At 62.5% G+C, this 26,325-nt stretch overlaps 2 protein-coding genes across 8 annotated transcripts; both read left to right on the forward strand.

Moving 5' to 3' along the window:
• The first annotated feature begins 1,628 nt into the window (after positions 1-1,628).
• FURIN (furin, paired basic amino acid cleaving enzyme) lies at positions 1,629-13,078 on the forward strand. Of its 4 annotated transcripts, none has more exons than XM_036355575.1 (16): positions 1,629-1,853; positions 5,078-5,415; positions 5,784-5,882; positions 5,967-6,062; positions 6,586-6,726; positions 6,836-6,912; positions 7,177-7,265; positions 7,739-7,911; positions 8,326-8,538; positions 9,179-9,279; positions 9,395-9,498; positions 9,585-9,702; positions 9,819-9,998; positions 10,396-10,520; positions 10,622-10,732; positions 10,941-13,078. In XM_036355575.1, exons 2-16 carry the CDS (start codon positions 5,239-5,241, stop codon positions 11,537-11,539), a joined length of 2,403 nt encoding a protein of 800 aa, XP_036211468.1. In that variant the 5' UTR covers positions 1,629-1,853; positions 5,078-5,238; the 3' UTR covers positions 11,540-13,078. The 4 variants fall into 4 exon arrangements, with proteins under 4 accessions (XP_036211468.1, XP_036211469.1, XP_036211470.1 ...); XM_036355576.1 differs by lacking the exon at positions 1,629-1,853 and adding an exon at positions 2,115-2,237; XM_036355577.1 differs by lacking the exon at positions 1,629-1,853 and adding an exon at positions 4,476-4,673.
• A 76-nt stretch (positions 13,079-13,154) lies between these two features.
• FES (FES proto-oncogene, tyrosine kinase) lies at positions 13,155-26,171 on the forward strand. Of its 4 annotated transcripts, none has more exons than XM_036355774.1 (19): positions 13,158-14,094; positions 14,558-14,770; positions 14,949-15,122; positions 17,843-17,939; positions 18,051-18,234; positions 19,852-19,989; positions 20,066-20,185; positions 20,275-20,397; positions 20,490-20,676; positions 20,796-20,879; positions 21,389-21,598; positions 22,160-22,282; positions 22,657-22,710; positions 23,570-23,688; positions 24,005-24,099; positions 24,199-24,322; positions 24,830-24,987; positions 25,085-25,207; positions 25,839-26,171. In XM_036355774.1, the coding sequence occupies exons 2-19, from the start codon at positions 14,567-14,569 to the stop codon at positions 25,979-25,981; spliced, it is 2,460 nt and encodes an 819-aa protein (XP_036211667.1). In that variant the 5' UTR covers positions 13,158-14,094; positions 14,558-14,566; the 3' UTR covers positions 25,982-26,171. The 4 variants fall into 4 exon arrangements, with proteins under 4 accessions (XP_036211671.1, XP_036211667.1, XP_036211668.1 ...); XM_036355775.1 differs by having other exon boundaries at positions 13,158-14,090; XM_036355778.1 differs by lacking the exon at positions 25,085-25,207 and having other exon boundaries at positions 13,155-14,094.
• Positions 26,172-26,325: the final 154 nt, after the last annotated feature.

The raw sequence follows: 26,325 nt of genomic DNA on the forward strand, positions 1-26,325 counted from the left end.
TAATTGAGGCTTAGTTATTGTGTGTCTAAGGTGGCGTAAAATAGTACAGCAGGGATTTGAACCCAGGTTCGCTGACTGGCGTGTCACAGAGTGAGTCCTTAGGAATGTCACTTAACCTCTCTGGCCCCGATTCTGTCCTGTGTAAAATGTAGCGATGCACAAAAGGTACCTAAAGGAGCCTGGCCAGTGTTGCTCAGTGGTTGATCGTCGACCTATGAACCAGGAGGTCAAGGTTTGATTCCTAGTCAGAGCAAATGCCTGGGTTGTGGGCTCCATCCCCTTTGGGGAAGGGAGGGGCGATCAATGATTCTCTCTCATCATTGATGTTTCTATCCCTCTCCCTTTCTCTCTCTGAAATCAATAAAAACATGTATTTTTTTAAAAAGGTACCTAAAGGAAAATGTATTAATTACATCCACCTCATAGGGCTTGCGGCGAGGAAGAAGCGAGTTCCAGGGGAAGAGCTGAGAAGAGCAGCCGGCTTCCGGCAAACACTGGGCCCTGTTCATTTTTTGTCCTTATCCCCAAACCTGTGCTGCCAGGTTATCTCTGGGTGAACAGGAAGGGATGAGCAGAGACTGCTCAGCGACCTTGGACTAACCTAGCCCGGGGAGCTCTTGGCCACATGTCCCCTCTTTTCTCTCGCAGCTCAAGCAGGGGCGGCCTCGCCAAGTAGCACAGACGTTTTCTAGGGCAGGGACCCAGGGAGGGAGCCGACTTGGCTGGTACATTGCAAGTCCCGGGGTGCAGGCTCTGCCCAAGCGCCACACACCGCCTCCAGGCGCCGCGGCCTGCTAGCTAGGGAACGCGGACAGATTATTTAAACTTTGTACGCCTCAGTTTCCTTATCTGTAAAATGGGATTAGTGTCAGCTTGAAGGGATTATGTGGGTTAAATAATGTACATAAGAGGGAGATAATGTAAAGTGCCTGGCCTGGTGCCCCGTCGGGCGGTCACAAGAAAAGGCGGTGGGCTTCTTGTTCTGCTTGTCCACCTGTCTGTACAGATAACAGGTTCACCTCAGGGCTCGGCTCCTGGGACAGTGGGTCCGAGGTCTGCCGCCTGCTGTGCAGTCCGATCACAGGTGGGTGCCCCCGATCCGTCGTCCAGGGCATTTACCCGGTCGGTCAGGCTCAAACTCGCGGCTCTGGAGTGGGAAGTGGGGGAGAGGGTTCCCCCCAGAATCCAGCCGCCACGGGGCTCCCAGACACGCCTCAAGCCCTTCCCAGCCCAGGCCAAGGGTCTGCGGGTCTCCGCGCCTCCGGCCGGAGGAGCTCGCAGCGCGCAGAGCCGAGCCGGGCGCGGGCGGTGGGGCCTGGGGGACGCGCCCGGAGCCCGCGATGGCGTTGGGATCGCCAACCCCGTCTCCTCCCCGCCACGACCGTGCGCCGGCGGCGGCGGCGGGCGCCCCCGAGGCTGCCGGGCCTCCGCCGGGGGCCGGCGCTGCTCTCCACGCGGGCCGGGCGGCATGGGCGGCGGCGGGGCGGCGGGACGGAGGCGGCGGCCGGGAGCGCGGAGGTGGCGCCGCGCGGGGGGAGGGGCGCGGCGGCGGAGGAGGAGGAGCCGGGGCCGCCGCAGCCGCTGACAGCGGCCGGAGTAAACAAGCCGCGCCGCCGCGGCCCGGCCGCTGCCCCCGCCCGCGCCGGAGCCCGAGCCCAGGCCGAGCCCTGCCCTCGTCGCCGGCCGGGCCGAGGCCGCGCCGCCGCGCCGCCCGCCTCCGCGCGGTGACGCCGCTGCCGGGCGCGGGGAGCGCGCGGAGCTCAGGCCCCGCCGCCGGGCTCTCCGCTCGGCCGAGGGCGCCCGAGCCGCCGCGGCGCTCGCCCGGAAAAGTTTCCCCGCCCGGGCTCCCCGAGGTAAGCGGCGAGGGTGCGGGGCCTGGGAGCCGGCGCCGGGCCGGGGAGCCGCGGGCCGGGCCCGCGCTGGAGGCGCCCCCCGAGCGCGCGGCCCGGCCTGCCCGCGTCGGTACTTTTCCGCTGGGGCCGGGCGAGCCCTCTGACCCCGGGGAGCGCCGCGGGGCCGCCGGGGGCGGGATGGGGAGGGAATTCCAGCGGCGCCGGCGCCCCCCTCCCGCCCCGCCGTGCCCCGGGGGCCGCCCCCGGCTCGGCCCCTCCGCGCCGGGGGAGGAGGAGCTGCTGCCGCGGGGCGGGGGCTGGACCCGGCCCGGCCTCGCCCCGCCCGCACACCTGGGCTGCCCGAGACTCAGGTGCGGGACCCGCGGCGACAGGAGGCCGGCGCAGGTAGGTGCTGGGCTGCCTCCCGCCGAGGCCTGGCCGCGGCCCCCGCTGCCCGGGAGGGGCTGCCCGGGACGGACGGGACGGAGGGGCGGCCGGCCGGCCAGCCAGACAGGTCTGACAGCCGGCGGTCGGGTCGGAGCCGGTCCCCCTCCGGCCCCACTTCCTGGTCCCGGGCTCCGGACCGGCTTTCCCGGGAGGCGTTGGAATTCTCTGGGACTCGGGCAGCGCGATGCGGGCGCTGAGCTGGCCTAGCGGCCGGGCAGCTGCGGCCAGGTGTGGACATGAGCCTGAGCCTGCTCGACCCCGGTGGTCCCCGGGTCACTAGCGACTCCACTGGGCTTCCGCGTAGGATTTGATTGGGTTGCGTGTGCGTTTTTCTAAGGATTCTGTGGCTTTAAAAAAAAAGTTTGAAAAAAATCTCTGGGCTAGCAGTTCTTACCACCAAGGAAACTGAGGCTCAGAGAGGAAGTGACTTATCTAAGATCACACCGCCAATGTGAGCTGGGCAGGGACTGGAAGTCACAATTTCAGGGGAGCCTTTAAGTGTCTGTAACAGGACCTGGCTTGGTGGTGGGAGAGGCCGGAAGGAGAGACGGGATCAGGTTTCCCCCGGGCAGCCTGGTCCCCGCCAGACCCCCAGACCTGGGGGTAGGTTCAGTGTGGGTGCCTTGGAGCGGCTGTCGGTTTCCGGAGGTTCCCGGGGCCGGGAAAAGAGAGGACACAGCCAGGAAGAGCACCCACAGCTGAGTCCCATGTGAGAGGGCATCACGGGAGGCTAGAAATACAGCAAGAACTGGGACTCAGGGTGAGTCAGAGTCTGGGATGGGGGTGGGGAGAAGCCCATTCATTCATTGTTCTCAGCGCCTGCTCTTTGGGGAAATGGGGGGTCCGAGCTCCCTCCAGGATGATGAGGCAGGGCTGTCTGGGGGGGTGTCGGGGCTCTGTGGAAGCCATACCCCCCCCCCTGCCACAGTGGGGAACGTTGGCCCCAGCGAGCACGCCCTTGCTTGGGGATTGTTCGTTGGTGCCTGTTTTCTTTCCGGGTGCTGCAAGGTAATTAAATAGTTGGTTAATCACCTTTAACGCCAAGCAGCTGCCGCTTGCTCCATCCACAGTCGGCGGGAACTTGGGCTCGAACCAAATGAGCCCAGTTTTAGTGTGGGGGTTCCAGCAGCAGGGCTCACAGCACTGTGGTCAGGGGGTGACTTTGCATGACGCCTGGACCCAGAAGGCAGCTATCGTGGTGGCAAGACGGGGAGAAGAGGCCTCGTTTCCATCCGTTCCCAGAGCCCCAATGTCCTCTGTTAAATGAGGGGCTTGGGGTCCCTTCACCCCCTGGGGCCGGCGGTCTGGCTGTCCAGCCATTGCTTAGACCAGCTCTCTGGAACTGGGCCGCCCCAGGCCTCCTGGGGCTGTGGCTTCCGAGCCTGTCCCCTGAGAGCCATGTGGACTTTGACCCTCCAGGGTGAGGAGCTGCATTGTGGATGCCGCCTGCCATCAGCTGTCAGGTTATTTTGGTGTAAACTGAAAATACTCCAGGAATAGCCCGAGTCCCCCCAGCCGGCGTGGTGGGGCTGGGACCGGAGGAGCGGTGTAGCCGAGGAGGCTGGTCGTGGCTGAGGGCAGCCCTGGAGAAGTGACGGGTTCCCAGGGGTGAGCCTGCCCGCCCAGCTCCCGGGGGAGCGTCATTTTGCCGCCTGGCAGAGTGGCCTCCTGTGGAGCTGGGCCCTGTCGCTGAGATAGGACACCTTCTGCAGCCCCACGGGGACCTCCCCCAACTCCCCCCACCCCCACCCCAGGGGCTTGGCTTCTAGCTAGTTAGGGGCCCTCTGTGGGGACAGTTATGTGGCCCTGGGCAGAGAGGTCCCGCTGTCTGTTTGCTAAAGGAGGAAAAACAACACGAGGTCTATTGATTCAGCCTCACCTTGGTGCTCCTGGCCCGGCAGCCAGTGTTTGCCCTGGCTGCCCGCTCGCTGGGATTACGAAAGGCTGGTGGGCGTGGAAGGAGCAGGGGGGCTGCTGGGGACCTCCAGGCCCCGGGGGGGACAGGGCTGGGCAGCCCTGGCCGTTCCCCAGGAAACAGTAAAAAGGAGTCTGCGCCCCTGACTTTGATGGTGGCCGAGGGTCTGGGCTGCAGAGGGAGGGGAAGCCATAGGGATCCCTGCGCTCAGCCGGCGCCAAGCCCCCATCCCACCTGGGGTCGCCCACCTTTCTTCCCAGGGGCTGTGCCTCTTTGCAGGTAACTCGGGGGCTGGGGCTGCTTTGCCGAACCAGGAAACCCCAGTGAACTTCGTAGATGCCGCCCCTCAAGGAACTTTAAAAAGCCAACATTTTGTTCCTTTATAAAATACACCTGGGTGATCTGGAACGCAAACGGCGACCAAAGGAGAAAACAGTGCCTCGTCGTGCTCACCATCTTGGGAGAGCCATTGTTAACGTGTGAGCGTGTGTCTGCCCAGCTTTTGTTTTGCGGTTATATATAAACATACATGTATAAATAGTCCTTTAAAGACAAAATGGAATCACCGTACGGGCTGCTTTGTAACCCGTCCTTTTTCCTTTGATTCCGGCGAGCATGTATTTAGTTGCTCTCGTTCCGAGTGACTCAAGCCTTGATACTCTTCGTCCCACCTCCGTGTTCTTACGCGGGGAGAGGCTTGGGCGCTGCGTGTGTGGAGGGGTCCGTCCGCCTACCTCGCCGGCTGACCTTGGGGGCTGGTGTTCCCTCCTCTCCCCCGAAGGCCTGTGCAGCCCGCCTGGAGGCCTGCGGGTGTGGGAAGGAGCTTGAGCCCGTGGCTGTGGGGGACTCACCCTCTCTCCCTTTCTTCCCTTGTCCCCCTCAGAGCCTGCGCCCGCATCCTCCCGCCACAGCCCTGCCCGTCTCGGCCCCATGCCCCCGCCAGTCAGCCCCGGGCCACAGGCAGTGTGTCGGCACCTGGGAGCCGAGGCCCTGTGACCAGGCCGAGGAGGCGAGGGCTCTGTGGTCCCAGTCACCTGTCCCCCCATGGAGCTGAGGCCCTGGTTGCTATGGGTGATAGCAGCAGCGGGACCCTTGGTCCTGCTGGTGGCTGATGCCCATGGCCAGCAGGTCTTCACCAACACCTGGGCTGTGCACATCTCTGGAGGCCCGGCTGTGGCTGACCGCCTGGCACGCAAGCATGGCTTCCTCAACCAGGGCCAGGTAGGTGTTCTTACTGCCTGCCGGCCTGGGCCTAGGGCCTTCGGGGGGTGGGCCGGTGAGGGCAGGGGTTCTGGCACTGGGTGAGAACTAGGAGGCTTGTTTTCTCAGGGGCAGGTTCCCAGTGGCCAGGGGATGCGAGCAGCGCGTGCCCTGTCCTGGGGCTTCTAGCCTAGGTTGCTCAGAGGACCAGTGTCCCCCAAGGAGGGGCATCCCCCTCGGCCCCCTGCACCTTCTTGCTGCGTCCTGGGCAGGGAGCAGGTGCCCTGCCATGGTGTGCCGCCCTGGAAGCCCGGTGCCCACCCCCATCCCCCACCTCTCCGGGGACTGGCAGATGGACAGCCCCGCTCCCTCTTCCTGCTCCGTTGCAGATCTTCGGCGACTATTACCACTTCTGGCACCGAGCTGTGACAAAGCGGTCCCTATCGCCTCACCGCCTGCGGCACAGCCGGCTGCAGAGGGAGCCTCAAGTGAGTGCAGCCCCGGCCTCCCCTGCCCCACCCTTTCCTTCCTCCCCCTCCTGTACCCACACCAGCTCCCTCACCCTCTCGCAGGTACAGTGGCTGGAGCAGCAGGTGGCAAAGCGACGGACCAAACGCGACCTGTACCTGGAGCCCACGGACCCCAAGTTTCCCCAGCAGTGGTACCTGGTACGTTGCTTGCTTGGGCCCTGGGTCCCCCTCTCATTCTTCCTCTTTCTGTCTGCTGAGCAGCCTTTCCCTAACCCTCCCTGCTAAGCCTGGGGGTGCCCTCCCAGAGTTCTTTTTTTTTTTTCTTTTTTTTCAGGTAAGCCATACTTTTTTAAAAAGATATGTTTTTGTTGATTTCAGAGAGGAAGGGAGAGATAGAAACATCAATGATGAGAGAGAATCATTGATTGGCTGCCTCCTGCACGCCCCCTACTGGGGATCGAGCCCGCAACCCAGGCATGTGCCCTGACCGGGAATCGAACCCAGTGCCCTTCAGTCCTCAGGCTGACGCTCTATCCACTGAGCCACACCGACTAGGGCTCCCAGAGTTCTTTATGCTTCCGTGGCGCCCAGACAACCAGTTGTGGGTTATAGGAGCAGCAGTGGGTGGAGGAGGAGGTTTGGGGATGGTGAAGGGATTCTTCCAGTTACCCTAACGTCACCCACTGAACCACGTCTGATCAGTGCCGGGTGCTGGGCGCGGGTGTCTCCACAGTCCGGCGTCACCCAGCGGGACCTGAACGTGAAGGAGGCCTGGGCCCAGGGCTACACGGGCCGCGGCATTGTGGTCTCCATCCTGGACGACGGCATCGAGAAGAACCACCCGGACTTGGCGGGCAATTATGTGAGCAGGTGGGGGGTGGGGGCGCAGTGCTCCCCGGGAGGGTGTCCAGGGCAGCCCTGTCCTGCCAGCCTGGCTGGGCTACTCCCGACAACGGCCGTGTCTTTCCCAGGATCCGGGGGCCAGTTTCGATGTCAACGACCAGGACCCTGACCCACAGCCTCGGTACACACAGATGAATGACAACAGGTCAGAAACCACAGTCCCCGCCCTCTGCCTTCCTCCTCCCCCTCCAGCGAGGAAGCAGGGCTGCAGCCCTGGGCCTGCTGGGGCCCTGAGGGAGGGTTTGGTCAGAGCGGAGGCGGCCACGGACCAGGTGGCGGGGGTGGCAGGGGACTGTGCTCATACGTGGGACAGAGGTCACGGGTGGAGGCACTTGGTGACCCTTCTGCTCCTCAGGCTGCGCCTGCCCGGCTCTGTCCACCACTAACGCTACGCTCTTGGCCCTGACAGGCATGGCACACGGTGTGCGGGCGAAGTGGCCGCGGTGGCCAACAACGGCGTCTGTGGCGTGGGGGTAGCCTACAATGCCCGCATCGGAGGTGGGTGTCGGCCTTGGCCGCCCACCGGCTTTGGGAGGGCCCTCTGGGGGGGCGTTTCTCTGTCCATTTTCCCACTTGGGTCCTTTTGGCCACATGGCTAATCCTTAGACGGCTCTTAGCAACTCAGAGAGCCGAACCCCCAGTGCTGGTGGCCCTGTGCTGGAGTGGGTGAGTGTCTCTTAGCAGGAGTCTCCCTGCATCCTCACCATCCATTCCGAGTCCTTACATGGCGGGCTTTGATCACCGCGCTACTGTGGGAACCCAGAGACGTGGCTGATCCAGAACATTCTTTTATTCCCCTCCCTGGGTCTTGTCTTTGAGAGGGAGAGGCAAGTCCGGGAGTCAGAGCCCCGGGTCTCCCTGCGAAGCCTCTCCCCTCCCTCCCCTCCCCATCCTCCGGGTGCAGGGCTGGGCGTGCTCCAGGGTGCCCCTGGCAGCGGGACCCATGCAGCATCCTCCCCCCTTGTGGCCAGGGGTGCGCATGCTGGATGGTGAGGTGACGGACGCGGTAGAGGCACGCTCGCTGGGCCTGAACCCCAACCACATCCACATCTACAGCGCCAGCTGGGGCCCAGAGGACGACGGCAAGACGGTGGACGGGCCCGCCCGCCTCGCCGAGGAGGCCTTCTTCCGGGGCGTCAGCCAGGTGAGGCGGCCGGGCCCGGCCCGTGCGGCAGGCTGGGCGCTCTGCTTTCCGCAGCGTCCTCCCTCGTGTTCTTCTGTTTCTGCTTATTTATTTTGGGGCTCAATTTTAATTGTACACAAAGCATGTCTATTAAAACGTTAGGGGACTAGAAGGACAGAAAAAGAGAAAAAGCAAATTAAAATCACCCATCACTCCACCTCCTGGAATCACCACTCTGAGCCTTGGTGGTCCAGGTGTTCTGTTCGTTTGTGCACGGGCAGACATACTGGCACATATACCTGACCCAGCAGGGGGCCTGGGCCGGTGGGCAGGGGTCCCTGAGGCCCCCGCCTTCCCCGTCTCCAGCGGCGTCTCTTCCTGCCAAGCCTCCCCCAAGGCCTGTTCCCCGGTGACCCCGTTGCACTCTGTCCACAGGGCCGCGGGGGGCTGGGCTCCATCTTCGTCTGGGCCTCGGGGAACGGGGGCCGGGAACACGACAGCTGCAACTGTGACGGCTACACCAACAGCATCTACACGCTGTCCATCAGCAGCGCCACGCAGCTGGGCAACGTGCCCTGGTACAGCGAGGCCTGCTCCTCCACGCTGGCCACCACCTACAGCAGCGGCAACCAGAACGAGAAGCAGATCGTGAGTCGCCCGTGGGCGCGGGGAAGTGGGCTGCTCGCCAGCTCTGCCCAGACCCATCTGCCTCCCACCCGCACGCGGCTGGTGACACAGTGGCTCCTGCATCGTGGTGTGGGAGTTGGGGGGCTAAGACTCTTGGGAGCCGTGGAGCCCCTGAGAAGTGTAGACTCTCCCTAAAAACAATCTTTCTTTTTTTTTTTTTTAATACATTTTTTTATTGATTTTAGCGAGGAAGGGAGAGAGAGGGAGAAACATCAGTGATGAGAGAGAATCATTGATCGGCTGCCTCCTGCACGCCCCCTACTGGAGATTGAGGCCGCAGCCCGGGCCTGTGCCCTTGATCGGAATCGAACCTGGGACCCTTCAGTCCTGAGGCCGACGCTCTATCCACTGAGCCACACCGTCCAGGGCCAATCGTTGCTCTTAATGATCTCCAGCCTCTGGTGCAATCCCCTTGTTCCTTGGGAGGGTGGGAAAGAGTCTGGCACTGGCCTGTCCCTAGCAAGGCAGCACTGGGACCTACGGACTAGGCCTGGCTCGCCACACCCCCCGTGGGCGCAGGGCCTGTGGCAGAGGGAGGGCAGGCAGGGGGCCGCTCTGGTCTCCACTCACCACATGCCCAGCACCACTGTTGCCCCTGCAGGTGACCACTGATTTGCGACAGAAGTGCACCGAGTCGCACACGGGCACCTCGGCCTCTGCCCCCCTGGCAGCTGGCATCATCGCTCTCACCCTGGAGGCCAAGTAAGTGGTGGGAGCAGAAGGGGAACCTTGTCCGTACAGCGCCCCCTGCAGGGCAGCCCTGTGTCTCTAGCGCCTGCGCCAAGAGACTGAGCCCCGCCTCTCCCTCCCTCTGCAGTAAGAACCTCACCTGGCGGGACATGCAGCACCTGGTGGTACAGACCTCAAAGCCAGGGCACCTCAATGCTAATGACTGGGCCACCAATGGTGTGGGCCGGAAAGGTGAGGACAGGGTGCCCCGGGGGCCGGACTGGGGGTCCTCGGGAAGCACTCTGCCTCCTGGCTGACCCACCTTCCCTTCCCCACAGTGAGCCATTCCTATGGCTACGGCCTGTTGGACGCAGGCGCCATGGTGGCCTTGGCCCAGAACTGGACCACGGTGGCCCCCCAGCGCAAGTGCACTATCGACATCCTCACTGAGCCCAGGTGAGGGCTGGGGCTGGGCTGGGAGGGCGGGGGGGGGGGGGGGGGCCTGAGAGGGGCGGGGTGCCCTCGGGCCCCTCCGGGCTCGGCTGAGGGACCCTCCTGTGCTCTCTGCTCAGGGACATCGGGAAGCGGCTGGAGGTGCGGAAGACGGTGACCGCCTGCCTGGGAGAGGCCGACCACATCACGCGGCTGGAGCACGCGCAGGCGCGCCTCACCCTGTCCTACAACCGCCGGGGCGACCTGGCCATCCACCTGGTCAGCCCCATGGGCACCTGCTCCACTCTGCTGGCCGCCAGGTGCTTGCCCTGTCCCCTCCCCTGCACGGCCCATCCTCCCCTCAGGCCCACACGCATTCATTCATTCACTCGCTCGCTCGTTCACTCGCCCAGTCCCGATGGCCGCCGAATGAATGCTCCCCCTGCTGGCATCTTGGCAGGGATGGTTTCACTCTCTGGGACGGTCCGTATCGCAGGAATCCCCGATCCCACCCACATGCCACGTCTGCGGGCCTGCCCTCGCACATTTCCAGAAGCTTCTGGTTAAGACTATCTGGCCTAACGGGAGTCAGAGCCAGCAGGCGTTTCCAGCCCTGCAGCAGGGTTGGTGTTGCAGGGGGAGGGTGTGTGGTGGGTTTGGGGCTCCCGGCTGGGGTCCCCCCGGGCCTGAGACGGCTGTGTGCACCCTGCTCCCCAGGCCACATGACTACTCAGCGGATGGGTTTAATGACTGGGCCTTCATGACAACCCATTCCTGGGATGAGAACCCCTCCGGCGAGTGGGTCCTGGAGATTGAAAACACCAGCGAAGCTAACAACTATGGTATGGGGGACACTCGAGGTTGGGGGGCCCAAGGGGGAAAGCCAGGGTCCCCGTGGGGTCCCAGTGCCGCTCACTCTGGCCTCCTGCCCCACCTGGAATAGGTACGCTGACCAAGTTCACCCTCGTGCTGTATGGCACGGCGCCCGAGGGGCTGCCCACGCCGCCCGAGAGCAGCGGCTGCAAGATGCTTACGTCCAGCCAGGCCTGCGTGGGTCAGTAGTGGGTGCTGTTGGGTTTGGGGTCTGGCACTCGGGACACGGGGTGCTTGTTCCAAGCCGTGCTGTGGGAGGAAGGGGGCCTGAAGGGGTGCTGAATCCCTTGGGGTGACACCGTGCTGGGGCTGGGAGCTCCTGGGGACCGCGGGGACCGCACTGGGGCTGCCCTGGCCCTGGCTCACCCCGCCTTCTCTCCCTCCGGCAGTGTGCGAGGAAGGCTTCTCCCTGCACGAGAAGAGCTGCGTCCAGCACTGCCCCGCGGGCTTCGCCCCACAAGTCCTCAGCACGCACTACAGCACCGAGAACGACGTGGAGCCCATCCGCACCAGCGTCTGCGCCCCCTGCCACCCCTCGTGCGCCACGTGCCGGGGGCCCGCCCCCACCGACTGCCTCAGCTGCCCCGGCCACTCCTTCCTGGACCCTGTGGAGCAGATCTGCTCCCGGCAAAGCCAGAGCAGCCGCGAGTCTCCGAAGCAGCGGCCGCCGCTGCCGCCCACCCAGCCCGCCCCGGAGGTGGAGGCGGAGCCGCGGCCCCGGGCAGGGCTGCTGCCCTCGCACCTGCCGGAGGTGGTGGCCGGCCTCAGCTGCGCCTTCATCGTCCTGGTCTTCATCACCGTCTTCCTGGTCCTGCAGCTCCGCTCGGGCTTCAGCTTCCGGGGGGTCAAAGTGTACACCATGGACCGCGGCCTCATCTCCTACAAGGGGCTGCCCCCCGAGGCCTGGCAGGAGTGCCCGTCAGACTCCGAGGATGACGAGGGCCGGGGCGAGAGGACCACCTTTATCAGAGACCAGAGCGTCCTCTGACGAGCGCCCGCCGCCGCCCCTCCGAGCCCACCCCCTCCTCGGGCACTTTTTAATTCACCAAAGTATTTTTTTATCTTGGGACTGGGCTTGGACCCAGCTGGGGAGGCAAAAGGGGCAGGGATGGCTTCCTGCCTGACCCTCGGGCCTCCTGGCTGCCTGAGGTGGGGCCCCAGGACCAGCTGGGGTCAAGGGAGGGCCTCCCCCCACCCCCAGCACCCTCTCTGCGAGGGAAGGAGTGAAACCTTAAGGACAGCTTTCCAAGCTGTCCAGGCCTCAGCCGGAGCTCCCTGCGGCGTAAAGAGGGGAAGCCCTTCCCTCGGGGTTCCTGACCCGGTTGCAGCTCCGGCTGCTTCCCTGTCCCTCTAAAGCAATAATGGTCCCCAACCGGGCAGCAGGGAGGCTGACCAAGGGACATGTGAGGAGGAGGCCACCTCTCCAAGGGCTTGCGCATCCCCGACACCGCCCCCACCTCTGATGAGCCTCAGGCAGAAGCAGTGATGGAAGGAAGGGACCAAGGCGAGGCAGGTGCTTCCAGGGTGTGTGTGCGCACGTGTGTGTGTCTCTGCTCACCACAGCTGGCTGCCCGCTGAGCGAGGCCGGCCCAGCCAAGCCCCACGCTGGCGTCCTGACCACCCCCCTCCCGCCGGGGCCTAAGTCCCTGTTTTCTGAGCCCGGGGCTGCCTGGGCTGTTGGCACCCAGTCCCGGAGCCCCTGGGTGGGTGTTGGGGAGGGACGGTGGCCCAGCCGGCCTCTCCCGCCTCCCACCCAATGCTGCTTTCCCCTGTGGGGATCTCAGGGGCTGTTTGAGGATATATATTTTCACTCTGTGATTATTTCACTTTAGATGCTGATTTTTTCTCTCTTTTTTTTTTTTTTGTATTTTTAATGGGGGTAGCAGCCGGACCACCATCTCCCCACACCCACTTTCCACCCTGCTATTCTCCCAGCTGCTCTGGCCCAGAGGTGTGGGGGGAGGGGGGGGCTGCAGCATGTTGCTGGGGAGTGCGGTGTCGCTGAGCCCCAAGTTCTGAGGAGGCTGACCGGGGGGGCCCTTGGAAATGGGGATTGCGGTGGGAGGGGTGACTGTTCATGATTCAGATGGGGCTTGCCGTGCCGAGGGCTCATGGGTCACCGGTTCTCCAAGTGCCAGGGGTGGGCAGGCGGCACCGTGCCCCCTCCAACACTGTGCCCTGGTGGAGAAAACACTGGCCTGGCCTGCCCCCTCCCCCCCAAGTTCCGCTCTTCTGACGTGCCTTTTGCACCCCTCCCACTAGGACAATCAGTCCCCTTCTGTTTGGGAGCCCTCTTCTTTCTCACCCCGAACCCCTCCCAGCACCCAGCCACCTGCCCAGGGGTGCCCGCTCCCCGCCCTCCCCTGTGGCCAGCCAGCTGGTTTTGTAAGACACTGGGTTGGTACACAGTGATTTTTTTCCTTGTAATTTAAACAGGCCCAGCATTGTTGGTTCTATTTCATGGAAACCGATAATATTCGAAGTTTTAAAGTGATTAAACTTGCATACCTATGCAATCGAGACCTGGTCTCCGGTGTGGTGGCACTGTTCTTCCCAGGACCCCGGGACTGCATGGGGGTGGGGGGGTCGGGGGGGATTAGATGCCCAGTGTGATGTCCTGCGTGCCTCGAGATGGGCCCAAGTCGGGACTCCAAGGCCTGTCTGCTGAGGGGTTCCAGGGCCTCCGTTAGGGAGCAGAGGGGTCTAGAAGGAGGCAGCAGCTGGAGACAAGCCCCTGGGGTGGGACAAGCTGAGCACCCCACCCCACAGGCCCGGTGTCCAGCAGGGGCTGCCCCATTGCTCAGGGTCTCCCTTGGCTGAAGGAAGTGGCCTGGCCACCAGGTGCAGGGCTGAGGCCTCCGGTGGGACCAGGAAGGCCGGGGTGCTCCTGCTGGGGAGACCCTGAGACCCAGCTGGGTAAACTCTACCCCAGCCCCAGCCCCACCCCCAGGTCTCCCTGGGACAGGAAGCTCCCTCCTGCCTGGGGCAGGGGAGTGGGGATTGGCCCATCAGGACCTGTGCCTGACGAGAGGCCTCTCCTTGGTAGATTTACTTGGAAGTTTTCCTTAAATGGAGCCCGCACCTGGGTGCCCCTTGGGGAACCCTGGGGTGGAGAGGGCCTGGCCTATGCTCTCGGTTACTCTTCCGGACACTGGGCTGCTGCTAGGACCGCCACCTGCCGCCGGACTCCCAGGCTCAGAGGCCCCACGCCTGCCCGCAGCCTCTCCCAGCGCCCGCCCCTCCTAGGCACCCTGGGGCCACTCTCCGTCCCCACCCCAGGCCCTGGGGATTGCTGGCCCAGGCTGCCCTTGCAGGGCCATTCTTCCCCGGCCCCTCCTCCCTTCCGTTTCCGCGGCTGGGGCTGGGGCTGGGCAGGAGGGCCGGCAGGCATGGGGGCTACTGCCCGCCCCTTCCCCTCAGCGGCCCGCCCCGGGGTCTGAGCCAACTGAAACCCGGGAGGAGGAAGCACCGAATCAGGAACTGGCCAGTTGGCTGGGCCTAAGGCAGCCCTCGGCGCCCCTGGATCAGCTGCCCAAGCCGTGAGTGAGTGGTAACTCCTAGCCAAGGCCCGGCAGGCAGGCAGAGGGGGGTGGGTGGCGGCCCAGGAGCAGGGGCTGGGACTCAGCAGGCAAGAGCCACAGGAGCGGGTGGGGCAGGAGTGGCTGCAGGAGCAGGGCCCAGGCTGTGGCTGCTACCTGGGGCGCCTGCAGGGGAGAGCTGGGCCCTGCCAAGGGCCTGGGTGCATGCGCCCCTGTAACGGGTGCTGAGTGGGAGGGCCCGGGGCTCTGTTCCAGAACTGGGGAGCGGACCCCTGGCGCCCGGCCTAGGCCTGGCACACGGGAAGCAGTGAGAGTCAGCCCCAAGCCAGGTGGCGTTTGTACCTGTGAGTGCCGGTCAGCAGGACAGGCCCCCACCTTCCTCCCGCCAGCCTGCAACTCCTCTGGGTCCTCAGCCCCCAGGCCTCTCTGCCTCCCCCGCCGACGGCCTCTCCTTTCTCTGTCCCCAGAACCGCACTATGGGCTTCTCCTCGGAGCTGTGCAGCCCCCAGGCCCACACGGCCGTGCAGCAGATGCAGGAGGCCGAGCTGCGGCTGCTGGAGGGCATGAGGAAGTGGATGGCCCAGCGGGTCAAGAGTGACCGGGAGTACGCGGGGCTGCTGCACCACATGCAGGACAGCGGGGCCCAGAACCGGGCCGGCCCCGACAGCCCCATCAGCCAGGTGGGCTTCTGTGGGGCCTCCTCGCCCCCTTCCCACCCTCGCCCGAGGAATGCCTGTGGGTTCCAGGGTTATCTGCCTGCCCCTTCCTTTCCCGAATGCCCCTGGGGAGGGCTAGAGAGGGGGCAGTCCCAGGCTCCGCAGCCATCGTCCCCTCCCCGTGACCCCTCCCGCCCCGCAGTCCTGGGCAGAGATCACCAGCCTGACGGAGGGCCTGAGCCGGTTGCTGAGACAGCACGCCGAAGATCTGAACTCGGGGCCCCTGAGCAAGCTGAGCATGCTGATCGGGGTGCGGCAGCAGCTGCGCAAGACCTACAGCGAGCAGTGGCAGCAGCTGCAGAACGACCTCACCAAGGTGGGTGGGCGTCCTGGGCCGTCACCTGGGCCTCTCTGCCCACACTTTGAGCTCAAAGGGCCGGCTTTGCACAAGAGCCCCTGGATTCACAGGGAAGTGGAAGTCCTGACCGCAGGCCCGCCCCCCGCAGCTTCCTTTCCCGCCTGGTTTGCTGCCTCGCCGGCCTTGGGCTGCCCTCCAGCGGGGCCTCCCCGTGCATTTTATTTTCTGTCAGTTCTGTGTGTCTGGGCAGAGTGCTGGGAGTACAAGGACGAGATGTCCCGCCATTGCCTGGGTAGCGCAGGGCAGCAGCTGGCTCTGGGGCTGAGAGACAGGGAGAGGCATGAGGGCTGGTCTGTCTGTCCTTGTCCCGGGTGGACTCCTCTCAGGGCCCAAGAGACACCACCAGGCAGCAGTGTGGCCCCAGCACCGAGGTTAAAGACTGGGGCTGTGAAGTCGGCCTGCCTGCATTTGAATCCGGCTCAGCTCCTCCGTCTGTTGATCTCCCAGCGCCTGGCGCTGTTTACCTGGGTGTTTCAGCCTGTCATTCAGCGATTTCCAACAGGTGTGCTGCAGCCCACTGGTGCGCCACAAGAATTTTATTTTTTAAATATATTTGTATCGATTTCAGAGGAAGAGAGAGGGAGAGAGAGAGAGAAACATCAGTGATGAGAGAGAATCATGGATCGGCTGCCTCCTGCACGCCCCCCACTGGGGATCGAGCCCGCAACCAGGGCATGTGCCCTTGACCGGAATCGAACCCGGGACCCTTCTGTCCGCAGGCCGATGCTCTATCCACTGAGCCAAACCAGCTAGGGCCACAAGAATTTTTTTTTTTAAATATATTTTATTGATTTTTTACAGAGAGGAAGGGAAAGGGATAGAGAGTTAGAAACATCGATGAGAGAGAAACATCGATCAGCTGCCTCCTGCACACCTCCTACTAGGGATGTGCCCGCAGCCAAGGTACATGCCCTTGACCAGAATCGAACCCGGGACCCTTCATTCTGCAGGCCGACGCTCTATCCACTGAGCCAAACCGGTCAGGGCGCAAGAATTTTTAAAACTTGCAATACCTGACAGTTTAGTCAGGGGCACTGACCTCTTTTCCCTTAGATTGTCAAGTAAAGAAAAATGACAACAGCCAACACAACAGCAGCCATCCAGTGTGAATGCCCTGGCTTGACTCATAAATATATAAGTCATAGAATGGAGTTGCGTCTTGCTGGTCGAGAAACATCAATGTGATTGAAATACATCGATTGGTTGCCTCCGGCACATGCGCCAACCAGGGCCAGGGAGGAGCCTGTAACAGAGGTACATGCCCTTGACTGGAATCGAACCCGGTCCGCAGGCCGACACTCTATCCACTGAGCCAAACCAGCTAGAGCTGTAATTACTACTTTTATTAGTAGTAGTGTTTTGTAAGTCAATCAAAATTATCCCTATTCCTTTTGTCAGACCGGCAAAAATATATTTTTCGGTGTGCCGCAGGATTTTGGTGATTGGTTTACGTGTGCCATGAGATGAAAAAGGTTGAAATTTGCTGTTCTAGTTCAATGTACCGGTCAAGCTCCTGTACCACCCCCTTCTACCAGCGCAAAAGCCAGCCTTGCTGTGGACCCACAGCGGCCCCTGGTGGCCAGTGTCAACCCATTCTTCTCTCTCCCCAAAAGCTTATCTAAAAAACAGGGTTTGCCAGCCCTAGCTGGTGTGGCTCAGTGGATAGAGCCTCAGCCTGTGGACTGAAGGGTCCCGGGTTCAATTCTGGTCAAGGGCACATGCCCAGGGTCGCAGGCTTGATTCCCCAGTAGGGGGCGTGCGGGAGGCAGCTGATCAGGGATTCTCTCTCATCATCTCTCCCTCTGCCTTCCTCTCTGAAATCAATAAAAATATATCAAAAAATAATAATCAAATAAAATGTTCACCAGCTGGCCCTCGAAGGAAAAGTCTCGTGCAGTCTGTGCGTTTCGCTCAGTTACAGATGGGGAAACTGGGGCTCAGAGGAGAGGCTGGAACTGGCCCGACAGCATCCCAGTCCCTCAACAGGGGAATTGGGACGAGAACTCTGGTCTCGACCATCTATTTTTCCTGCCGCCTTGCAGGACTCGCTGCAAAATGAAAATGTGGGGCCCTGTCCAGGAATTACTATTTTCCCCCAAGAAAGTCATTTTATTCTCATGAAATACAATAAAACTGTTTAAGTTATGCTATTTTGTTATGGCATCCTGAGCTAAATCATCCACCCTGCCAGACTCCTTTATTGATGGTGATTTTTTTTTAAGCATTTTAAGCAGGAATTTCTTTCTTTTTTTTTAATCTTTATTGTTGAAAGTATTACATATGTCCCCCTTTCTCCCCCATTGATCCCTTCCAGCTCGCCCCCTGCCCCAGGCCCTCATCACCCTATTGTCTGTGTCCATGGGTTATGCATATGTGCTTTCAAGGTCTTGTCAAAGAATTATCGACCATTTCAGGATGGCATCCGCAGAGAGCCTTTCTCAGTGTGGAGCTCTATGTGCCTGCAGCTGGGCCCTGCCTGCCACCAGATACCACTCTGGGCTGAGGAGGGGCAGTTGTCACCTACCCGCTCCTCTCTCTGCCTCCCCAGGGGCTGTCCTCTGCCGTAGCCTCGGCCGCAGAGGTCAGACCCCAGAGGTCTGCCGGCCCTTCCTGGGGGATGGCCTTGGACTTGCTGCCCTGGGGGCCTGCTGACCACACTGCCTCTTCTCTCTCCCCAGACCCACACCCAGGACATTGAGAAGCTAAAGAACCAGTACCGAAACCTGGCGAGGGACAGCGCCCAGGCCCGGCGCAAATACCAGGAGGCCAGCAAAGGTGTGTGGCTTCCCTCGGACCCGTCCACAGTTGCCCAGGGACGGGGGGTGGGGTAGGGGGCTGCCCAGGCCTCGGTGCCATCACCCACACCCCCTCCCCTTAACCTCGCAGACAAGGACCGCGACAAGGCCAAGGACAAGTACGTGCGCAGCCTGTGGAAGCTCTTCGCTCATCACAACCGCTACGTGCTTGGCGTGCGGGCTGCGCAGCTGCACCATCAGCACCACCACCAGCTCATGCTGCCCAGCCTGCTCCAGTCGCTGCAGGACCTGCACCAGGAGATGGCCCGCATCCTGTGAGCCCCGGGCCCCCGCCCCTCCCCGTCACAGCCCCATCACCCTGCCCCGTGCCCAGAGGCAGGGTCCAGAGAAGTCAGTCCTGTGACAGGGATGGTCGTAGAATCACGTGGGAACGGGCCTTGGGCCGAGGATTGGAGCCATTCGGTGTATATCTGAATTACATGATCCCAGGGCCCCTTATTACAGGGCTTTAATTATATTTATTGAGATCGTTCTAGGCTCTGGGATACAGCAGAGAGAAACACTGAAAAATACCTATCCGCCAAGATCATTCATGTCAGGGTAGAGAGGAAAGGAAGTCAGTAAGTAAAATAAAAAGCATGTTAGAAGCGACAAGTGTTCTCGAGAAAACGAAAACAAGAAAGGGGGGTGGGGAGGCAGCCTTAAACAGAGTGGTGTGAAAACGCCCCAGAGGTGGAGGCATGAGCCAGGGATGCTGGGAGAAAGGCCAGGCCAGGAAGAGGGAGCAGCAGGTGCAAAGGCCCTGAGGCGGGCGATGGCCTGAAGTGAGGGGAAAGCGAGGAGGCCGGTGTGGCCTGCACAGAGCCAGGGAAGGGCTGAGTCACACGTGAGGCCGGAGCTGTCCAGGCGTGGGGGCTGCTGGGCTGTAGAGGGTCCCCCAGGCCACTGCAAGGACTTCGGCCTCGGGGGCAAGGCCAAGGGCAGGGAGGACCAGACAGGAGGCATCTGCAATAATCCAGACCACAGCCTGTGGCTGTTGGGACCCATGGAGGGGAGACGGGGTCAGGTGCTGGGTGTAGGTTGAAAGTGGTGCAAGGGGGACGACCTCATGGACTGGCAGTGGGGCGTGGAATAGAGGCGTTCTGAGTGACGCGGGGGATTTGGGCCGGCGCTCCTGGAAGATGCAGTCGCCGTTCGCTTACGTGGAGAAGGCTATGAGAGAAACAGGTTCCAGGTTCGGGAGACAAGAAAAGGAACTCCCCTTTCAACGAGTGGAGTTTGGTGTCCAGCGGGGGGGCGTTTGAGTACGTAAATGGGTACTTGAGACTGGGGCTCTGGGGAGGTGCTGGGACTGGAGACATCAGAGTGGGGGTCACAGCACATCGATGGCTGATGCATGTGTGATTGCAGGCGTGATTGTCGCTCACTTTTTAAAAAAAAATGTATTTTTATTGATTTCAGAGAGGAAGGGAGAGGGAGAGAGAGAGAGAGATAGAAACATTGATGATGAGAGAGAAGCATTGATCGGCTGCCTGCAGCACGCCCCCTACTGGGGAGTGAGCCTGTATCCTGGGCAGGTGCCCTTGACTGGAATCGAACCTGGATCCTTCAGTCCGCAGGCCGACGCTCTACCCACTGAGCCACACGGGCTAGGGCTGTAGCTCACTTTTAACCAGCACATTCGTCGCACACTCTCACTGGGCCCTCATTACCACTCCCAGCTCCCCCATCACACATAACAGGGAGTGGAGGTCAGGAGACGGTCAGTAGTTTGCCTGATGGACTGGTCATTTGGCTGGTCAACGAGGAGGTGGGGACTCAACCCCCCACCGCTGACTCCCAACCCAGAGTCGGGGCCCCCAGTTCCCAGCCTTGCCCCGGCCCGAGGCCTGGCTGACCCGGCCTGAGGCGGGCATGTCGTCGGGGGGTAGGAAGGAGATCCTGCAGGAATACCTGGAGATCAGCAGCCTGGTGCAGGACGAGGTGGCGGCCATTCACCAGGAGATGGCTGCAGCCGCTGCCCGCATCCAGCCCGAGGCCGAGTACCACGGCTTCCTGCGGCAGCACGGGTAAGCCCCTCCTCGCCCCTGCCCGGCACCGGAGCTGCTGGCCTGTCCCTTGACGGGGCCCTGTCCCCCCCCGCAGGTCCGTCCCTGACGTCCCACCCTGCGTCACCTTTGATGAGTCCCTGCTGGAGGAGGGCGAGGCCCTGGAGCCGGGGGAGCTGCAGTTGAATGAGCTGACGGTGGAGAGCGTGCAGCACGTGTGGGTGGCAGGCAGGCACGGGGCGGGTGCTGTCGGGCTGCAGGGGCATCTGAAGGGCAGCTCCAACCCTGCCCTTCCTCCTGGCACAGGCTGACTGCCGTGACCGATGAGCTGGCTGCGGTCAACCAGATGGTGCTCAGCCGGCAGGAGATGGTCAGTCAGCTGCAGCGTGAGCTCCGGCACGAGGAGCAGGCCATCCACCCCCGGCAGCGGTGAGAGGTCCCCCCTACAGCAGCCCCCCCCCCACCCCCCCTGCTGGCTGCCCCACTGAGCCCTCTCTCCCGGCCCCACCTGCCCGCTGCAGGGTCTACCTGCTGAGCAAGAGGCAGGTGCTGCAGGAGGAGCTGCAGGGGCTGCAGGTGGTGCTGTGCAGCCAGGCCAAGCTGCAGGCCCAGCAGGAGCTGCTGCAGGCCAAGCTGGAGCAGCTGGGCCCTGGCGAGCCCCCGCCGGTGCCCCTGCTGCAGGACGACCGCCACTCCACGTCGTCCTCGGTGAGTGTCCCCACCCCACCCACGGGGCCACCCTGCCGGCCGGCCCGGGCCGAGCTCCTCACTGTCGCCCTCCCCCTCCCCAAGCCCGGCCACCCGCTGACGTCTGTCCCTGGCCTCAGGAGCCGGAGCGGGAAGGGGGAAGGACGCCCACCCTGGAGATCCTCAAGAGCCACATCTCAGGAATCTTTCGCCCCAAGTTCTCGGTGAGTGAGGCCTGGCCGGCCCACGCCTCTGCCTGCCCCTTCTCCAAGGGCGTGGGCCGGCCAGGAGCTCAGAGAGGCCCCCTGAGCCCCTCCCACCGTGGTGTCTGGGTGGCCACTGGGTTGCCCAAGTAGAGAGAAGGCTCTGCCCAGGCTACTTTTATGGGGTGTCCTGGCGTAGGTGTCTCCAGATCCTGCCAACCCCACTCCCCTTCCCTCTGCCACCCCAGTGCTGAAGGGACCTGCAGCCTTGGTTACCCCACAGCTCGGGGAGGGGCGGGGGGCTGTGGCCTGGTGTGAAAGGCAAAGGCGCGTGGTGTGGGGCCAGCCAGCTGGCTTCCCCTCCCAGCTCTGCCCGGAGCCTGTGCCATTCTCGCAGCCTGCTCTGGGGCGTGCCGATGGCTCTGCCTGCTCCTGGGGTGGTTGGGAGGACTGAGGGGCATTAAGACAGACACCCTCCTGACCCCCGACTGGCCTCCTGGTCACCCCCCCTCCTCCCTGCCCCTCCCCAGCTCCCCCCACCACTGCAGCTCATCCCCGAGGTACAGAAGCCCCTGCAGGAGCAGCTGTGGTACCACGGGGCCATCCCGCGGGCAGAGGTGGCGGAGCTGCTGACACAGTCCGGGGACTTCCTGGTGCGGGAGAGCCAGGGCAAGCAGGAGCACGTGCTGTCCGTGCTGTGGGACGGCCAGCCCCGGCACTTCATCATCCAGTCTGCGGACGTGAGTGCCGGCCGCCCTCCCGGCCGCTGGGGTGGGGGGTGGCCTCGCCAGGGTGAAGGGTGCCTCCCTGGCAGAGCGCCCGGGCCACGGAGACCCCCAGTGCCTGCAGCCAGACAGGCTCAAGCCCTCAGTGTGGGTTCTCCCCGGAGGAGGGGAGCAGGCGTGCCGGGCACCATGAGGTTATATCTTTCTTCCTCTTCTTTTCTTTCTTTTTAATATGTTTTTATTGATTTCAGAGAGGAAGGGAGAGGGAGAGAGAGAGAGAAACATCAATGCTGAGAGAGAGTCACTGATTGGCTGCCTCCTGCATGCCCCACACTGGGAATCGAGCCTGCAACCTGGGCATGTGCCCTGACCAGGAATTGAACCGTGACCTCCTGGTTCAAAGGTTGATGCTCAACCACTGAGCCACACTGGCCAGGCAGGTTATGCCTTTCTGCAGTGTCTCTGCCTCCCGTCCAGGGCAGACCCTTTCTCCCTGCTGCTCCCCATCCCCTCCCCCCAGGGCTCAGGTCCCCTCAGCAGCAGAGGCTGCTGACCCCGGGACCCCCTGCCCCGCAGAACCTGTACCGACTGGAGGGCGATGGCTTTCCCACCATTCCCTTGCTCATCGACCACCTGCTGCGCTCCCAGCAGCCCCTCACCAAGAAGAGTGGTGTTATCCTGGGCAGGGCTGTGCCCAAGGTAAGCCTGTGCCCCGGCCGCCCACCCCGCCCACGGCAGGCCTTGGGGAGCAAGGTTCCGGCCCAAAGAGTCCAGGCAGGAGGGCCTTTCCGGGTCCCCAGTCTCTGGGCTCCACACAGGGGCAGCTACCTGCTGGATTTGGAAGGTCAAGGCCACTCCCATCCACAGGCTGGCGCTCACCCAGTTAGGCCCCTGCCTGGTCCCCAAAGTTCTCCGCGTGGGATCCTGATAGGGTCCAACCCCATTTTACAGACTAACAAACTGAGGCACCAAGAAATGAAAGATGTAGCCCCGGTGGGAGATGTTCAGTCTTCCGCAGGGCCCAGTACGCCGTCCCTTCGCTAGCTTCTGACACCCCCCTCCCCCTTCCCCAGGACAAGTGGGCGCTGAACCACGAGGACCTGGTGTTGGGCGAGCAGATTGGGCGGGTGAGTTGAGTGCCCTGCGGCCTCCTGGATGCCTGCGTTGTCCCACTTCCTTCCAGCCCTCCCCCCCCCCGCCCCGCCTCCGCAAGTCACACCAAGGCCCCCCTCCCAGAGCTTTTCTGCTTCCTGCCTCTCTGATCCCCAGCTCGTACCCTGCTCCCCTCCCGGCCACCACCATGCACCATTCTGTAGGAAACAGGGAAAGTCCCTGCTATTGGCACCCCCCCACACCAGCCCCTACCCCCCCCCAGGGCCCTGCCTCCCCACCCCACCCGCCTCCCCAGGGAGCTGTGGTGAGCGAGAGGAGACGCACCGTGCTCCTGTGAGCTATAAAATACCTGCTTAGGAAAGAAGTCAGTTTCCTAAAGATCACAAGGCTTTTCCAACCCAAGGGAAAGTAGCTTTTGTTATTCTTGTTGTTTTTTTAAAAATATATATTTTTATTGATTTCAGAGAGGAAGGGAGGGAGGGAGAGAGAAACATCGATGATGAGAGAGAATCATGGGTCAGCTGCCTCCTGCACGCCCCCCATTGGGGATCGAGCCCGCAACCCGGGCCTGAGCCCTGACCGGGAATCAAACCGTGACCTCCTGGTTCTTAGGTCAATGCCCAACCGCTGAGCCACACCGGCCGGGCGGAAAGTGGCTTTTGGATTGTCCATGTCACTTCTCTTTAGTGAACATGTCAGAGGTGACATTCCCTGCCTGTCCCATGTGGACTCCCTCGGTCCCCCAACCAGGGGTAAACCAGAGAGCCGAGATAGGGCGCTGAGCAAAGGGCGGGTGGGAGCCCGGAGGGCTGTCCCCTGAGACGAGGGGACTGTGGTCCAGAGACGACGGGCAGGAACCCCGGACCGTTGCAGGGGAACTTTGGTGAAGTGTTCAGCGGGCGCCTGCGAGTGGACAATACCCTGGTGGCGGTGAAATCCTGTCGGGAGACGCTGCCGCCTGACCTCAAGGCCAAGTTTCTGCAGGAAGCCAGGTAGGTGATGACATAATGGTCACCGCCGTGGCCCCTCAAGGGGTTCCTCTGGCACGGTGACATAGAGAGCTTGACTTCCGTGGTGTCATGTCATCCTCACAGACTCACCCCCCGCAACCAGGGCAGAGGGGTTGAGGCTCAGTGACCCCACCCAAGGTCACACGTCCAGGCCTCCTGACCTCAGAGGTCAAGCTCGCTCTTCTGCTGCCCTTTCCCCGTCCTCCCTCGGGCTTCCCTGGGGTTCCCTGGGGTCCCTGGGGCTGGGGTAGGATGTGTAGGCCCCCACGGTGGGAGCCTAAGCAGCAGTGCCCGCCAGGATCCTGAAGCAGTACAGCCACCCCAACATTGTGCGTCTCATCGGCGTCTGCACCCAGAAACAGCCCATCTACATCGTCATGGAGCTGGTGCAGGGTGAGCCCAGGGCCAGCTCTCCAGGGGTGGGGACCTCAGCCCCCTGGGTTGCCCCCCGCCCCCACAGGAGGCTCAGCAAGCCTCCCCCATCCACCCCAGGGGGCGACTTCCTGACCTTTCTTCGGACGGAGGGAGCCCGGCTCCGGATGAAGACTCTGCTGCAGATGGTGGGGGACGCAGCTGCGGGCATGGAGTACCTGGAGAGCAAGGGTTGCATCCACCGGTGAGCGGGGAGCGCCCTCACGCAGCCCAGCCTCCCCTGTGGCCCCCCTCGTAACCCCCCTAGGCTCAGGCCGTGCTGTCACCCAGCACCCCTCATTCACCAGCAGGTCCGACTCCAGCGCTGGGGTTCGCCTCTCCCAGGGCAGAGAGCAGTCTTATTGTTTTTTGTTTTTTTGGGGTTTTTTTTTGTTTTTATTGTGTGTTTTTTCAGAGAGGAAGGGAAAGGGAGAGAGAAATAGAAATATCAATGATGAGAGAGAATCATGGATCGGCTGCCTCCTGCATGCCGCCCCCCACTGGGCAGCGATCCCGCAACCCAGGCATGTGCCCTTGACAGGAATCGAACCCGGGACCCTTCCGTCGCAGGCCGACGCTCTATCCACTGAGCCACACCAGCTCGGGCAGAGAGCAGTCTTTGTTCATGGGTGTGTCTGGGGGGCCCAGGTCAGGCCGGTGACAGGTGCTGCGTGGACGGTGGCTGAGTGAGCCCCTTTCCTGCTCTTCCCAGGGACCTGGCTGCTCGGAACTGCCTGGTCACGGAGAAGAACGTGCTGAAGATCAGTGACTTCGGGATGTCCCGGGAGGAAGAGGACGGGATCTACGCCGCCTCGGGGGGCCTCAGGCAAGTCCCCGTGAAGTGGACAGCACCCGAGGCTCTGAACTACGGTAAGCCAATGGCATCCAGGCCTCCAGTGCCAGCCCGGGCGCACCTCCCTCTGACCGAGGACGTGGCGGCCCTCTCACGCCGCCCGCCCCCTTGCAGGCCGCTATTCCTCCGAGAGCGATGTGTGGAGCTTTGGCATCTTGCTCTGGGAGACCTTCAGCCTGGGGGCCTCTCCGTACCCCAACCTCAGCAATCAGCAGACGCGGGAGTTCATAGAAAAGGGTAAGGCAGCCCGCTGCTGACCGCAGCCTCGCAGCCAAGTTTTGGGTGTTTGTGTGGTTTTTTTTAAAGATTTTGTATTGATTTTTAGAGAGAGAGGAAGAGAGAGGGAGAGAGATAGAAACATCAATGATGAGAGAGAATCATTGATCGGCTGCCTCCTGCACGCCTCACACTGGAGATGGAGCCCGCAACCCAGGCATGTGCCCTGACCAGGACTCGAATGGTCAATGCTTAACCACTGAGCCACATTGGCCGGGTCCAAGCATTTGTCCCTATGCTGCAGGGGGACTCTTCCGGGTCCCCTCACCTTCCGGTCTTCCCACTGGGGCCGAATAAGATCAATCAGTCCTGTAGCTGCCACCGAGTGAGCACAGCAGGGGAGGCGGGAATGAATCTGTCCCTTTTACAGAAGGAAAAACTGAGGCTTGCAGAGGTCATACAGCCAGCGCACGGTGGGGTTGCGATTAGGACCTCTGTGTCCTTGGGGCTCTTGGTGAGGAAGTGTGGCCCCTGAAGAACAGTGCGGTTTGCTCAGTTCCCATTGCTCACGGGTTCGGTTCCCCCCTCCCCGGAGCTGCGAGGGGGCCTCAGACTCCCTCCTCACGCCCGGGTGCTGTGCTCGTCCTCACAGGGGGCCGCCTGCCCTGCCCCGAGCTGTGCCCCGACGCTGTGTTCAGACTCATGGAGCAGTGCTGGGCCTACGAGCCCGGGGAGCGGCCCAGCTTCAGCGCCATCCACCAGGAGCTGCAGTGCATCCGAAAGCGGCATCGGTGAGGCTGGGCCGCCGCTCCAGCCGGTGGCCTGTGCCTGCGAGATCGCACCTCCTCCCCAGGCTCTTCGCAGCTCTGGACTCCAGCCACCAGCATCCGTGCGCAGGTGGGGATGCGGCCCCATGTCTGCGGCGCATCGCGCTCCTGCCAGGGCCTCCTCTTCCAAGCAGAAATAATAAACCACTTGTGCCCGCCTAGTGCTCTTGGCATGCGCGCTCCCCTGGAGGGCAGGGCTTAGGACAGCGATGGCGAACCTATGACACGCGTGTCAGAGGTGACACGCGCACTCATTTTTTTGGTTGATTTTTCTTTGTTAAATGGCATTTAAATATATACAATAAATATCAA

The sequence above is a fragment of the Myotis myotis genome, unplaced genomic scaffold (assembly GCF_014108235.1).
Source record: "Myotis myotis isolate mMyoMyo1 unplaced genomic scaffold, mMyoMyo1.p scaffold_m19_p_23, whole genome shotgun sequence".
NCBI classification, from domain to species: Eukaryota; Metazoa; Chordata; class Mammalia; order Chiroptera; family Vespertilionidae; genus Myotis; species Myotis myotis.